General features: G+C 32.2%; 1 protein-coding gene across 4 annotated transcripts in view; it reads right to left on the bottom strand.

Annotated features, from left to right (window-relative positions):
* Positions 1–14,425, bottom strand: part of LOC126814375 (protein NDRG3) — a 28,917-nt gene that overhangs the window by 13,031 nt on the left and 1,461 nt on the right. For 2 of the 4 annotated variants that reach the window (XM_050539473.2, XM_050539474.2), the window contains exons 2-4: positions 5,578–5,648; positions 1,892–1,993; positions 59–158 (exon numbers count right to left, since the gene is read on the bottom strand). In XM_050539473.2, coding sequence (XP_050395430.1) covers positions 59–158; positions 1,892–1,993; positions 5,578–5,622 — 247 coding nt within the window. In that variant the 5' untranslated portion in view covers positions 5,623–5,648. Of the gene's footprint in view, positions 1–58; positions 159–1,891; positions 1,994–5,577; positions 5,649–6,317; positions 6,566–14,425 lie in introns of those variants that run through there. The other 2 variants (XM_050539476.2, XM_050539475.1) reach the window with 2 other exon arrangements.

Here is a 14,425-nt window from a genome sequence, read left to right as displayed (position 1 = left end):
ACTGCCACCTCTTTATCTAATCTCCCATAATGCCCCTTTAACAGAATAATGTACTTACGATTTAACCCGATGTCATGAAAGGTTACAATAGGCATCTTGGATCTATCACCTTGAATAGCAACATGCATGTTTCCATATGGTGTTTCAATATCATCCTCCTATAATATTAAAATTAAAAAGTTTTAAAAAAAATTCTTGTAATTTCAAAACATAGACAGGGGTCTCTCAAGACCTCATCAGGTGTGTTAGGCTGTTAGCTCACTATATCAATGTCAATAAATTCCTGTGGAGCAAATTTTATAATATCCAACTATCAAAAAAATTCCATTGAAAGTTTTTCTGGTTCACAAGCTGTATATGTGACAGGATGGTGACGTCCTTGATACATACATTCCCCACTTATTTTGTATTCTGGGCTAAAAATTACAACTATATGCTGTCAAAGATGGTTTAGATGATACCAATGACTTTGTTTTTAATCACATAAAATGTGGGCGTATAAAAAAAAAAGATAGGTTGCCAGGCAATCAAACATACGCCCACAGCAGCTAAATCGTCTGAGCTGTCGACATGGGTTGTCGCATATTTATTCCTTTGTAGGTAATTGGGGGCCTTTACAAGACAGTTCCATACAGATCAGATTATAATATTTGTCGTTTGAAGGTTCACAAGGTTCTACAAACTGAAACAAAGGTCTCAACTCTGGAAGTAAACTACAAAATTTGACAGGCTTTTTCGTTTTACTAATTTAAATAATGCATATAAATTTCATACAGATCAGATGATCAATTTTGTCATTCAAATGTTCACAAGGTGCACAACCACCATAACTCTTGAAATTATTGACGGAAATTGCTGAAATTCAATAGACAAGGGCCATAACTCTAGAAGTAATAAACGGAAATTGATGAAATTCAATAGGCTTCTTCCCTTTACTAATTTAAATGACACATGAAAATTTCATACAGATCAGCAGATAACTTTTGATGTTACAGCGTTCACAACGTTCAATAAAGTGAAAAAGGGGCTATAACTCTAGACATAATAAAAAGAAATTGCTGAAATTCAATAGGCTTCTTCGTTTCACTAATTTAAATAAGGCATATCAATTTCGAAAAGATCGGATGATAACGTTTGGCGTTACGTTCACAAGGTTCAATAAAGTAAAACAAGGGCCATAACTCTAGACGTAATGAACAGAAATTATTAAAATTAAATTGGCTTCTTGAAGTTCTTCGTTTCACTAATTTAAATCATGCATATAAGTTTCACTAAGATTGGGTGATAACTTTTGGCGTTAGAGCATTCACAGATACACGGGCCATAACTTTAGACGTAATAAACAGAAATTGCGGAAATTCAATAGGCTTCTTTTCACTAATTTAAATAATGCATATAAATTTCACAAAGATAGGATGATAACTTTTGGCGTTAGAGTGTTCACAAGGTTAAACAAAGTGAAACAAGGGTCATAACTCTAGAAGTAATACACGGAAATTGCTGAAATTCAATAGGCTTCTTTGTTTCCCTAATATTGCATATAAATTTCACAAAGATTGGATGTTAACTTTTGGCATGAGCGCGTTACCAAGGTTCAACAAAGTGAAACACGAGCCATAACTCTAGAAGTAATAAACGGAAATTATTGAAATTAAATATGCTTTTTCATCTCACTAATGTAAACAACATATATCAATTTTAAAACAACTGGATGATAACTTTTGGCATTGGAGTGTTCACAAGAAATTTTGTACGATGGACGGGCGGACAGACATACTGACATACGGGGGCGACGGCAATATACGTCCACATTTCAATGTGGGCGTATAAAAAAAACCATTCATGGCTTTGTTCTTGTTTCAACTAAAAAAAAATCAAAACAATATATTACCTGAATAAGAATAGCTGAAGCATCATAAAAAGATCTTGGTTTAGGATCTGTAGTATCAATACTAGTTAGCTCAATATCAGTTAATTTCTCCATTCTTCTATTCTGAAATTGTCAGCAACATGCTATAAAATGGCATATCTAATTTCTCTAATACATCATCTTAATGTATCACACATTTAATCCAACAATTAGACAAACCTACTTACATATAATTACGATAAAGTCATTCAAGCAATACAGTTTTCTATGATTTGCTAACAAAAAAACACAATTATATACAGGAAAATAAAAAGATTATAACTCATCTTTTTTCAAAAATATACAGACCATGCATGTGTAAATATCATAACTGGCAAATATACAAGGAATATAAAACAATAAGTAGATGTAACAATAAATTACATACTAAATACGATTTTATTTGTAAAATAGGTTTCTAATTTGTCAAAAATCCAGAACAGGTTTATTTTGAATCAACTGAGATAGGTTAGAACAAGATGTTAAATGTCAGTCAATGTCAAGCATTAGATTAGTTTTTCTAAAAAATAAATTTCTGTAAAAATTAACTAACAAATTATTAGTTTATGAATTTTTATTAATGAAGGTAAATAACATAAAGACAAAGCCCCCCCCCCCCCCATATAATTCCATTAAATTCCTTTATATTCCATATATTTTCAACATATGTTGAGGTTCGCCATTTTTTTTTCTATGCAATAATGTTAAGTAATATACTTCAAGGACCACAGTAGGCCTATGTCATGGAATACTTCTACCATGTACAATTGGCTGATCTTTTATAACATACCCTTTCTTATGTCATGAAAAATGTCCTAATATCTATATAATCCTGAAAGTACACACATCCGAACAATTTTGAAGAGATTTTAGAAAGACTATCAATAAAGTAAAAATGCACTACTTTTTTTCCTCCTTCCCCTGACAGGCTATATAACTTATAACATGATAAAATTTTGTATAGTTTTTATGGACAGCTTTATTGTTCTATAAAATATGGTGTTCTCAACACAAGGTCAAAAGAGGAGATTCATATATAAACATTTTTATGAGTTCTTATAAGAAATCTAAACATAAAAACATCTCAATTTACTGTTGTGTACTTCAAATTTATTTACTTTTGTACATATTTTCGTTATATGATCTTTTATAAACAAAATAAACTTAAAACTTTTCATAATGAAAACTGGGGATTATAGAGTAGTGAGAGAAATAGAGAGAGAAATGGGGTTTAACATACACTTGACACCAACTAGGTCATTTTGGGACTAATATATGGTTCAATTTTATTTCAATAATTCGCTTGCGCATAGGGGTCTTTACTCTTTAGCAGTGGGAGGAAACCGGAGGACCTGGAGAAACCCACGAGGTTGGGACAGGCAACCCTACTCCTTGTCACGTACAACCAGGGAATCGAAACCATACCAGTTGACTCAATACAATGACAGACCTTATCATACAGTGCGCATGTGCTAACCAGTCAGCCATCCAACCCCCCATTAGAGAGTAGTAAAGGGATAGTAAATCTTGGTTGTAAAATGTTATTTCCTCATCTGTAAATTACTTAAATAATGTGGGTGAGTAGTAATATGCAATGGTAATCATAAGGTATTATTGAAATTGGTATAAAAAATGTTAGGGTGTATCAGGAATATTTTGTATAACTGGCTATATATGGGGGTAAATTCAGAGGGTTTAGAAAGTAATTGGGGCAAAGTTGCATCATAATAAATTTTGTAGAACTTTCTAATTATTAAATATAAGCAAAAGTCTTCTAGTCACCCATAAAAAACTACTCTATTCTACAGACTATTCTGGCATTTCTACAAAGTATTCTGGTCACCAAAATATTTGGAAGCATGATGCAGTCATCCTTGGATTTGTAGACAATGATGTACTGGTAAATAACAAAAGTATGTCAGTCAATCTGATTTAAACAGATACATATGGTCTGTTTAAATTCTTGAACAGATACATATGGTCTGTTTAAATTCTTGAACAATCTTATCAAAAACAGATCTTTATTTTGTTTTGTTTTCGTATTTCTGAACAAATGAACGAATGATAATCTGATATGATTTAATGTGCATTTGACCCTTAAAAGAACTGTGGCGTTCTGTAGATTAGAGAATGGTGAACTAATGTTGAATTTGAAAAGATGTAACTTGAAAAACAATGACAGTAATATAAGCCAATGGCTTTCGAAGATAATACGTGTCGAAGTTGTCAAATGTCATTTTCAACTTCATGCAGATGAATTCATCAATAGTATCTTCAAGAATTTTAGTAAACACTGAGAAGCTAATTCAAGAGAGAATTACATTGGTTAATGTCGCAGGTCTAATAGAATGTAGTTTCCATTCTTTTCTTAAAATCTTTAATTTTTAATGATAATTTGAATTTAAATAGTAAAACAGAATAGAATCTATGTTTTAATCAGCTTGATGTTCTGTACACTAACATTTTGTACTAAACAAATACCATTTTCCCAGTAAGTATGCATGTATAAAGTCACAGGTGCTGCTTACTAAATTGGCTTTTCAAGAATTAACACTACTTGTGTGGCCATAAATGATTGGTTTTTTTTTTTTGGTTTTTTTTTTTTTAACCTCAACCCTAGATTTGTGCAAAAATTTATCACCTTAATCCTAACTCAGTATTTATCAAATAGTATTGACACAATTTGACCTGCTAATGGTCAGTTCATAATCTGATTGCTTTGTACTAATCATAGACAATCGTAGGTGACTATCTACCAATCAGAATGCACCTTCTAACCTTGAACCCTTCTCTTGACTCATCTTAAAGGACATGTATATTGTGGCAAGCACCTGTGATACTTGTCACACTTTTTCAATTACATGAATTAGTCTGAATTAATAAGGCAAATGACTGCATCTTGCCACCAAAAAAGCATTAATAATACTGAAACGTTAAAATTAAAATTATTCCCAATAGCCAACTACTGAAATAGAAACTTAGAAGACTGAAGAGCAGTAATGACCTGACTAGGACATTTTATTACTAAAAAAAAACAGTACATATCTTATCTAAAGAAAGGGTCAAACAAAAACAATAAAGGCATTAATTTCATCTGTGACACATGAACACAGGACATAATTCTTTGAAATGTACAATTACGGATCATATCTTTCTTCTTTTGCTTTTACAAGGTTTGGTTCTTTAAAAACATTTATTGATCTTCTTAATTTATAAAAGAATATCATTCCCAGGCCTGTTAATCAGACGATCAACAGTCAGAAGGCTGCCTTATTAGCATAACTAATTTCGAACCAAGAGTACTGAAAAATTCTGAACAAATATGGCAGGCCCATGTAAACAAAATCAATGTATTGTACGAAACATTAACACATGTACAGTAGAAAGGGTAATTTTTGGGTGATTAATGAGAGGGAATTAAGGCAGGGTTGTTGCATATAATTTACAAATATAGTTATGAATAGTGTTGGAGATTTTTTTGTTAGTGTGTGGCAGTGGCACCCTACAATAGAATTGTGTCCTGTGTACAATGTATATCCAGTTCAATTACAAAATGCCACTGAAACTATTTAAAACAGGGAGGGTTTCTTTAATAAAAGCAATGAATGCAGCATGTGAATAAAGCAATGAGGTTGGCTACTAAATGCGCTACTTTACATATATCTGACCTCTTCAACTGATGTACTGGTTTCCAATAATCTGTGGGTCTCCATTTTATTAAAACTTAATTAAGACAAACCTGTCATGCAATCAAATTATAAATTATATTATGAATAAAGCCATACATGTATGATTAATGAATGATACTAATAATAATTATAAAAAAAGCAAAATAACATTTCATTTAAAAGATGAGAAATGGGATTAGCATTTCAGACAACATCCGTGCAACAACATTCATAAGGAAAAAACCTTGTACATTTGTTCGGACAGACAATTGGATAATATTAATAATTTAACTTACAAACCAGAAAAAACACACCTTGAAATACATTTAATTACTGACATGCATGGATGAATTTATAGTGTAGTAAACAAGTAAAACTGCTACACATATGGCTTGACCTTTAATTAAATTCAAGAATATTTTGTACTCCTGGATTAGTTCTTACATGTACCTACCTTACATTAATTTCATACACAGCCAGATAAACGATATCTAGTAATAATTGAACAGTATTGTAAGTAACAGTCCAAATCAAATATCCTTGGTCTTTAGATTCAAATTGTCTAGTCTACATGTACATTCTATATTTTGTCAAGTCACCAAATAATAACTGAATATCATGGTGGATAGCTTCATTTAGTCAACATTGTTAACTACAATTTATGTAGATTTTTACCTGATTGTTCTCCTCAGCCACAAGTGACTATTTTGAAATAAATTTTAAAACACTAGTACTATTACCTTTTTGATATGATACTGTAAAGATGTCCACCAACCTCACTTACTTTTAGTATAGTATACAACACATTAAATGTAGGGTACACTATTCACACAATAGACATATTATGAAATATTATGCAGAAGGTGATGTGGCAATCAAATGTCTATTATGCAACAAGGTGTATCAACACACAATGCTAATGAACCACACTCAACAATGAAGTCCTACTGGTGCCTTTAGGCTAAATAAATATTCTTACTGGTGAAAGAACAATTGCCAATCTGCTCAAGCTTACACTTACATTATATTGAAACATGAATCGAGTTGAATGAGCAAGTGTACAGTGTGCAATATATCTTATGTCACAAAAAAGTATGTTCATATTGTATTTAAGAGTCATGAACAGAATAGTTTGGGTTTACTTTATTTCTGATTACATAATTGAGAAGAGAAGGTTAGGTCTTAACACAATCAGTCGTTCAGACTAAGGGGTGGAATTATATAATAGTGTTTCAGCGAGGTAGTTTGGGCATTGCTGATTTATAATTATGTGCAAGAATATGTATTTATTTAATGGTTGCCGTTTTTCCACATTCAAAATATTAATATTATATTGTAATTATTAGCTGCATCAGAAAGTTTGTCAGTGTGTCGAATATTAAGTGGGCCTATCTAAGTTTAAGAGCTGAATTTTGCTGGTGTTGAGTGAAGTCTGAAAAATGTTAATCAGAGCTGTCCCAAGAGAACAGTATATGTCAGTAAGCTTAATCAAAATAGGGTTGAATATTTGATATGTAAAACATAGTCCGGAATTTTAACAGGTAGAAATTGTTCTTTTATTTGCAAAGTTGAAATAAATTTGGTTAATAATTTTTGAAACATACATGTATTTAAAAAAGTAGCTACTGTCTGAACAATCATAAATTTAAAACGAATTTCTTTGATTATGAACAAACTACTTGACTTTGGTTATTATAAACTTACCTGTGTGTTTGAAATTACCTCTGGTTATATTAAATCCATTGTACAACTAAATATTCCAGCGAATAAAAAAGTTATCTCTTGTAAAACTGAAATGCTCAAAAACTTGGACATCGAAAAATACAAAGATAGGTTGCCAGGCAATGAAACATACGCCTACAGCAGCTAAATCGTCCGGGCAGTCAACAAGTGTTGTCGCATATTTTTTACTTTTTTTGGTAATGAAACATTTATAATACACTAAAATCTGATTAAGAGTAACAACTCATGAAGTAATTATCAATCTGAAGTCAATCGGATGATAACTTTAGCCTCTAGAGCGTCAAAAGTTTTTTCAAAGTGATCAAGGGCCATAAGTTTGGCAGTAATTATCGGAAATCGTTGAAAATCAATAGGATTCTTTGTCTCGTGACCTCAAACACTGTCAATCGGATATTAACTTTAGCCTCAAGACATCCACAAGATTTTTTGAAGTGATCAAGGGCAGTAATTATCGGAAATTGCTGAAAATCAATACGCTTCTCCATCTTATGACCGTAAACACTGTGTATAAATTTAAAGTCAATTGGATATTAACTTTGGCCTCTAGCGCATCCACAAGATTTTTGCAGTGATCAAGGGACATAACTCTGGAAGTAATTATTGAAAATCGCTGAAAATGAATAGACGTCTTCGTCTCATGACCTTAAACACTGTGTATAAATAGGTGGAAAAGGTGATTTTGAGATTATGATTATACATTTGATTTTATTAGCTTTCCAAGTAGATCTCATCATTCTTCTCACAAAACTTTTTACAGATTCAAAATCGGATGAAAACTTTTTTTTTTATTGAGGCTCAAAGTTGCGATTTTTGACTTTTCGCGGAAGAAAGGTTTTTCAACACTTTGAAAAAGCCATTTTTGGTGTTTTTTTGTGATGCCATATTTCATTTCATATCAAACCTATTAAAAATGAAGATGTAAATTCATGAAATACAACTTTAAGGCTAATTATGCTTCAATTTTCACATTTTTGTAATAATTACACCGATTTCCACAGTAACTGCAAAATACATAGGTTTTCTCAAAAATTCCATTTTGTCAGAGCGATTTTGGTCAATTTTTTCATCAAAAATGGTCTTGTGCATGTTATATCTGAAATTTTGAACCTGGTTGTTATGCATTTTAAAATCAGTAGCTATCAAGTATGATTAACGAAAAAAAAAAGAGTAAAAATATATATATGCCTTCTCTCAAGAGCTGAATATATGTTCATTTTTGAACAATTTTCCGCGGCACACAATTGCCTATTTTTGGGGTGTTTTTGGGACATTAATAAAATAAGAAGGAATGGAGATACACATGTGAAATTATGGGAATATGTCAAAAAGTTTGTGAATTTTTAAAATCACTTATTTCCAATCCGCCATATATTATCAATTTTGGTTGTCATAGCAACCAAAATGGAAAAAATGCAATTTTTGACCATTTTCAACGCTACTTACCATAACCCAAAAGGTCATCACCACATTTTAAAGTAAGCAGTTTAAAATATTTGAAACCCATGTAATATTAAATGATATGGATTGTGTAAGTTTGAGAAAAATATGAAGGAGTTTTGGCTGTTACCATAGCAACCACATTTATTTTTTTCCGAAAAGCATTATTTTCCAATAATCATGACATCAATATTGATAATTGTATTATTTTAAAAACAGAAGCTATTGGACAAGATTTTAAAAAATAAATAAAATGAAAATATTTATATGTCTTCTCCCAAGAGCTGGAAAGGGGTTCCCTTTTGAAGAACATTCTGCAGTAGCTAGTTGTCCATTTTGGCCATTATTAAGACATAAATAAAATATAAAAGGAATAAGGATCTTGAAGAGAAATTTTGTTTACAAGTAAATATGTTTGTGAATTTTTAAAATTACTTATCTTTACTCTTGTATATTACTTAATATTTGGTTTTTATAGCAATCAAAACGAAAACAAACACCCCAAAAAAGGCAATGTTATTCCATTTTCAATGATGTTTACCATGACAAACCAATTGATCGCCACATTTTTAGTACAGTAGCAGAAAGCTTTTTAGCATATATTTATAGCCCATGTAATACAAAATATTAAGAATTGTAAAATTTTAGTGAATTATTAAGGATTTTGGATGGTTGTCATAGCAACCACATGATTTTAAAAAACGGACAACTCTTGTTGCATTATCATTGTTCTCAGCATTCCTTGCTTACATTATTGTTAGAATTCTGCTTTTACATATTATTTTCTACTCAGAAGATAACATTGACCAATAAAAAATTATTCTCTAAAGACTAAAGAGTAAAAGTAGGTTACTCAGTTACTGATAGGCTATGGTAGGCCTAGTCATGTTTATAAAGGCCTAGGCCTAAAAGCTACAATTTAACTCAAAGAATTGTTATGTTTTTACTTCACTTTTGAATATTTATATTATTCCTTCAAATTGGTATGTAGCCCATTGAGCAGCTTCCTTTTTTGTATATTTTAATCAATGTAAACAAATATCGAATCAAGGCCCAATTAAGGCCTTAGGTTTGTCGGTTCATTCAATTGTTTAACTGGCCAACAAATATGTGATACTCGAGGTGTTAAGTATATTTTCCTAAAAAAAAGAATTAAAATTATAATAATTAGTATGACAACTGTTATATAATGCTAAATTATTTAGTAAAAACTAAAACGTTTTGCGAAAATTGGGTATCCGTATCAATACTGAGTGATGATAGTAATAGTAATTAGTATTGACATGACTGACCTAATTCATAATCTATGTCGGTTCCATCATCTCAAACGAAATGTTGCAAATCGCCAACGGCAAATCCAGAAATTGAGCCATTTTTCAAATTATTTCAGCTAGTTGGTCCAACTTTATATATTTGGGTATAATATCCGTTTAAGTGGATAGAAATCGATGTACTAATTATCAGTAGTACCTATACTATCTTCCTCACGCCTGCTGTCAGTACCAAGAGCAAGACCCGTGTGGATGTTTTCCGGTTTCATTTCCATTCGTGTGCACAGAAATGCTTTAAAATTGGGCTTGAATAATTCAGTGAACAGCGAATTTATGATTTCAGAGCATTGAAACATTCGTCAATTTTACGGAATTGTTCAATTCTTGAAAAATGTTTGGTGTTAAAAGTAAAGACGTGTGGTCGCCGATAGGAAATTTCCATTCGATTTTATATTTATATCCTGTCACATGGTTATAAAAGCGCGCGAATATGAGTCACGTGATGTAAACACAGTCAACCCAGCAAAGCCAAAAGGCGTGAAAAAAAATGGAATTAACTATCCTTATTTATTTTCAGGCAAGTCCTTTATTCATATAACATAACGCTTACTTCATAAATAAACATCGGAGTTGCCTTTCGACGTAATTTACCGCGAATATGAGTCTAAGGAACATGGAATACATTTTAGTTTTGGTGTTGAAATGACGTCATAACAAGGCTAAACTACGCGATTTATTTTTGACAAAATTTCTCATTGTATACCATTTTCAATTGCTTGGCGGGCGCACTTGCCATGCTCCGATTTTGTTGATTTTAATAGCATCAAAACGACAATAAAACGAACTTTCAATCGGTCGGGGGTGCTATATTGACAAATCGCCAAAAAAAAAGATTGCGTGAATTGAAGCGTTCAACTTGCAAAAAATGCATGGTATTTCGAAATGCCAACAAAGCACCCCCAACCAATTGAAAGATCGTTCATTTATCTTTCTAATGATATTAGAATGAAAAAATAATATTAATAATAAGTGCGCCCGCCGAGCACTTGAAGTGGGGTACCCTCGTTTAAAAACGTGACAAAATTTTTCAGCGTAACGTCAAAACACGGGAAATTAACGTTTTTCAACTTACGTTTATGAAATTAATAAAATGAACACATATATAAAAATTATATCAAACAAAAGAACAGGATATCGGCTTCCAAAATATTTTAAAATTATTACAAAATATTAAATAGCCACCGTATGACGTTAAGTTGAAAAGGGGTTACAAATCGGGAAAAAATGACTTTCTTCCAACGTGGGCAATGGAGCTGTGACACCTAGTATAAATTTAAAGTCAATCGGATATTAATTTTGACCTCTAGAGCGTCCACAAGATTTTTCAAAGTGATCAAGGGCCATAACTCTTGCAGTAATTATAGGAAATCGCTTAAAATCAATAGGCTTCTTCGTCTCATGACCTTAAATATTGTGTGGAAATTTAAAGTCAATCGGATATTAACTTTAACTTCTAGAGCGTGCACAAGATTTTTCTAAGTGATCAAGGGCCATAACTCTGGTAGTAATTATCGGAAATCGCTGAAAATCAATAGGATTCTTCGTCTCATGACCAACACTGTGTATAAATTGGATATCAACTTTGGCCTCTAGAGCGTCCACAAGATTTTTGAAGTGATCTGGAAGTAATTATTGAAAATCGCTGAAAATGAATCGACGTCTTCGTCTCATGACCTTAAACACTGTGTATAAATTTAAAGTCAAACGGATATTATCTTTAGCCTCTAGAGCGTCCATAAGATTTTTCAAAGTGATCAAGGGCCATAACTCTGGCAGTAATTATCAGAAATCGCTGAAAATCAATAGGCTTCTCCGTCTCATGACCTTAAACACTGTGTATAAATTTAAAGTCAATCGGATATTAACTTTGGCCTCTAGAGCGCCCACAAGATTTTTTGAAGTGATCAAGGGCCATAACTCTGGCAGTAATTATCGGAAATTGCTGACAATCAATAGGCTTCTTCGTCTCATGACCTTAAACACTGTGTATAAATTTAAAGTCAATCGGATATTAACTTTGGCCTCTAGAGCGTCCACAAGATTTTTTGAAGTGATCAAGGGCCATAACTCTGGCTGTAACTATCGGAAATCGCTGAAAATCAATAGGCTTCTTCGTCTCATGGCCTTAAACACTGTATATAAATTTAAAGTCAATCGGATATTAATTTTAGCCTCTAGAGCGTCCACAAGCAATTGTGGACGCCGGACCAACGGACGGGCGCGACGACAATATACGACCACATTTCAAAGTGGGCGTATAAAAATGGAAGGTAATTACGTCACTTATCGGGACAGATCATTTCGTATAAGGGGGTCTCAGCAAGGCTTGTCTATCGTAACGGTGTTTCGCTCTTTCACGACAATTCAAATTTTGTGTATTAATAAGCAATTCCTCTCGGACCTAGTCTGTTATTTTGTTTCCGTCTTGTATTAATTATTTGGTTAGAGAGTTGGGTAGGATTATTTCTTTTTAACACAGGTGCAGAACAAAAAAAAACGACATTCCTATATTTCCTGATGAATTTAAGCTGTCTTGTAAATTAATGCCGATGTATTTTAGATTTGCCTCGGCAAAATTAATAGCCGAGGCCATTGAATCATTGAATAGGTAATATAAAGTTATTATTTTTTTTTTTTTTTTTTGATATACATACCAAAAATTATTATCAACAACAAATCATACCGCACTTCGGTTTAATTATCGGAAGATAGTTTCATGTCTTTCTATTTCTAGATTCGAAAATTATTTCCGTTGTGCAAAAACTGTTCAGAATTTTGTGTCTCGGTAACACAATTAATTTCTGAAATTCACAGGGCAATGTATCCATACGATTGTACTCTCAGTTATTAACTATAGGCCTATATTAATCACAAGTACAACTGCATTTTGAAATCCACAGAGAATGGAATTTTTTGATGGAATTTCGTAGAGCGCGATCATGCCTCAACCAATCAACGCTTTGAATTCTATGCCATATGAATTATTGTATGCTACACAGACAGATGTAGTGAAAATGGCTAAATTTAGCGCGAAACTTGCACAAGTTTTTCCCAAGGTCTGCATAATTAACACACAAGACCCAATAATACATGCAATCTGCGATACCTCTTTTGACAAGTGATTTTTTGTTTTAAATACATTTTTATAAAGACGATAAACTGTTCTTCTTATCAACAATGTTTCGATTTCAGTATCTGTCAAATAAACCAAAAACAAGTAATTTAATCAGGAATATTATTGACCTGAACAGTCGGAACGTGAATTAAAATTATGAAATAAAGTGTGTTTATCTATAAATATTAGACACATATAATTGACAGGGATGTACTGTAGGGCCTAATATAATAAACTAAAATATATATAAAATATACAGGGTATTTACAATTATGGGGTGATGATGATGTGAAAAGCAATATTTACGAGTATTCGTGTAATCGGCGATATATTCATTGTGAATAAAGTTCAGTAGACTGACAATCAATTGTTTCCAAATTAATTTGCTTGTTATCAGTTGCCATTTTTGTTGCCCAAACTCAAACGATCGGAAAGGTTGTGTGTTGTTTTGATTGCAGCACACATGATTGTCAAAATTTGTCAACCATTGCCCCCTCTTTAATATATTAAGATGGTTTAGCTCATCACGTGACAAGTACAATGTTGTGATGTTGAAAATACAAGCAAAAACATTGACTTTTCTGATAGAGAACTTTTTTTCCATTGGGATATTCAATTGTGCAATGGATTTTATTCAGCCGGAGGTGATTTAAAACACATAGGCAAGTTTCTAATAACAATTATTCAGTAGTTTGTTCACAATCGACGAAATGCGTTTATAATTTACCAAGTTCAGACAGCAAGTCTCTAACGCAACATAATCCCTTCGACATTGAAAACACAAATTAGTTGTCAATTTAAACCAACATTGATATTGTGATCTTACCGCGAAAAGATGGGCTTCAGATATCCAATATTTATGACAAAATAAACATTTTACCTTTGGTACACGAATCGTGTACCATAATGCTAAGATCGATGCTAGACATATTACACAAGTCATGTCAAACGGTGACATCATATTCTTATCTCCTGAAGAGCATGCGCAATAAATACTATCGGTCATCGGTATTAATGTTGTGTTCTTACCGCAAAAAGATGGGCTTCTGATATCCAATATTTATGACAAAATAAACATTTTACCATTGGTACACGAATCGTGTACCATAATATGGCATAATGTGAATAACGAGACTACACATATTATATTCCACAAGTCATGTCAAACGGTGACGTCATATTCTTATCTCCTGGAGAGCATGCACAATAAATACTATCGGAA

Source organism: Patella vulgata, chromosome 3, assembly GCF_932274485.2.
Source record: "Patella vulgata chromosome 3, xgPatVulg1.2, whole genome shotgun sequence".
Taxonomy (NCBI): domain Eukaryota; kingdom Metazoa; phylum Mollusca; class Gastropoda; family Patellidae; genus Patella; species Patella vulgata.
The sequence above is the reverse complement of the archived record's forward strand: the minus strand, read 5'-3'. Positions and strand labels throughout refer to the sequence as shown.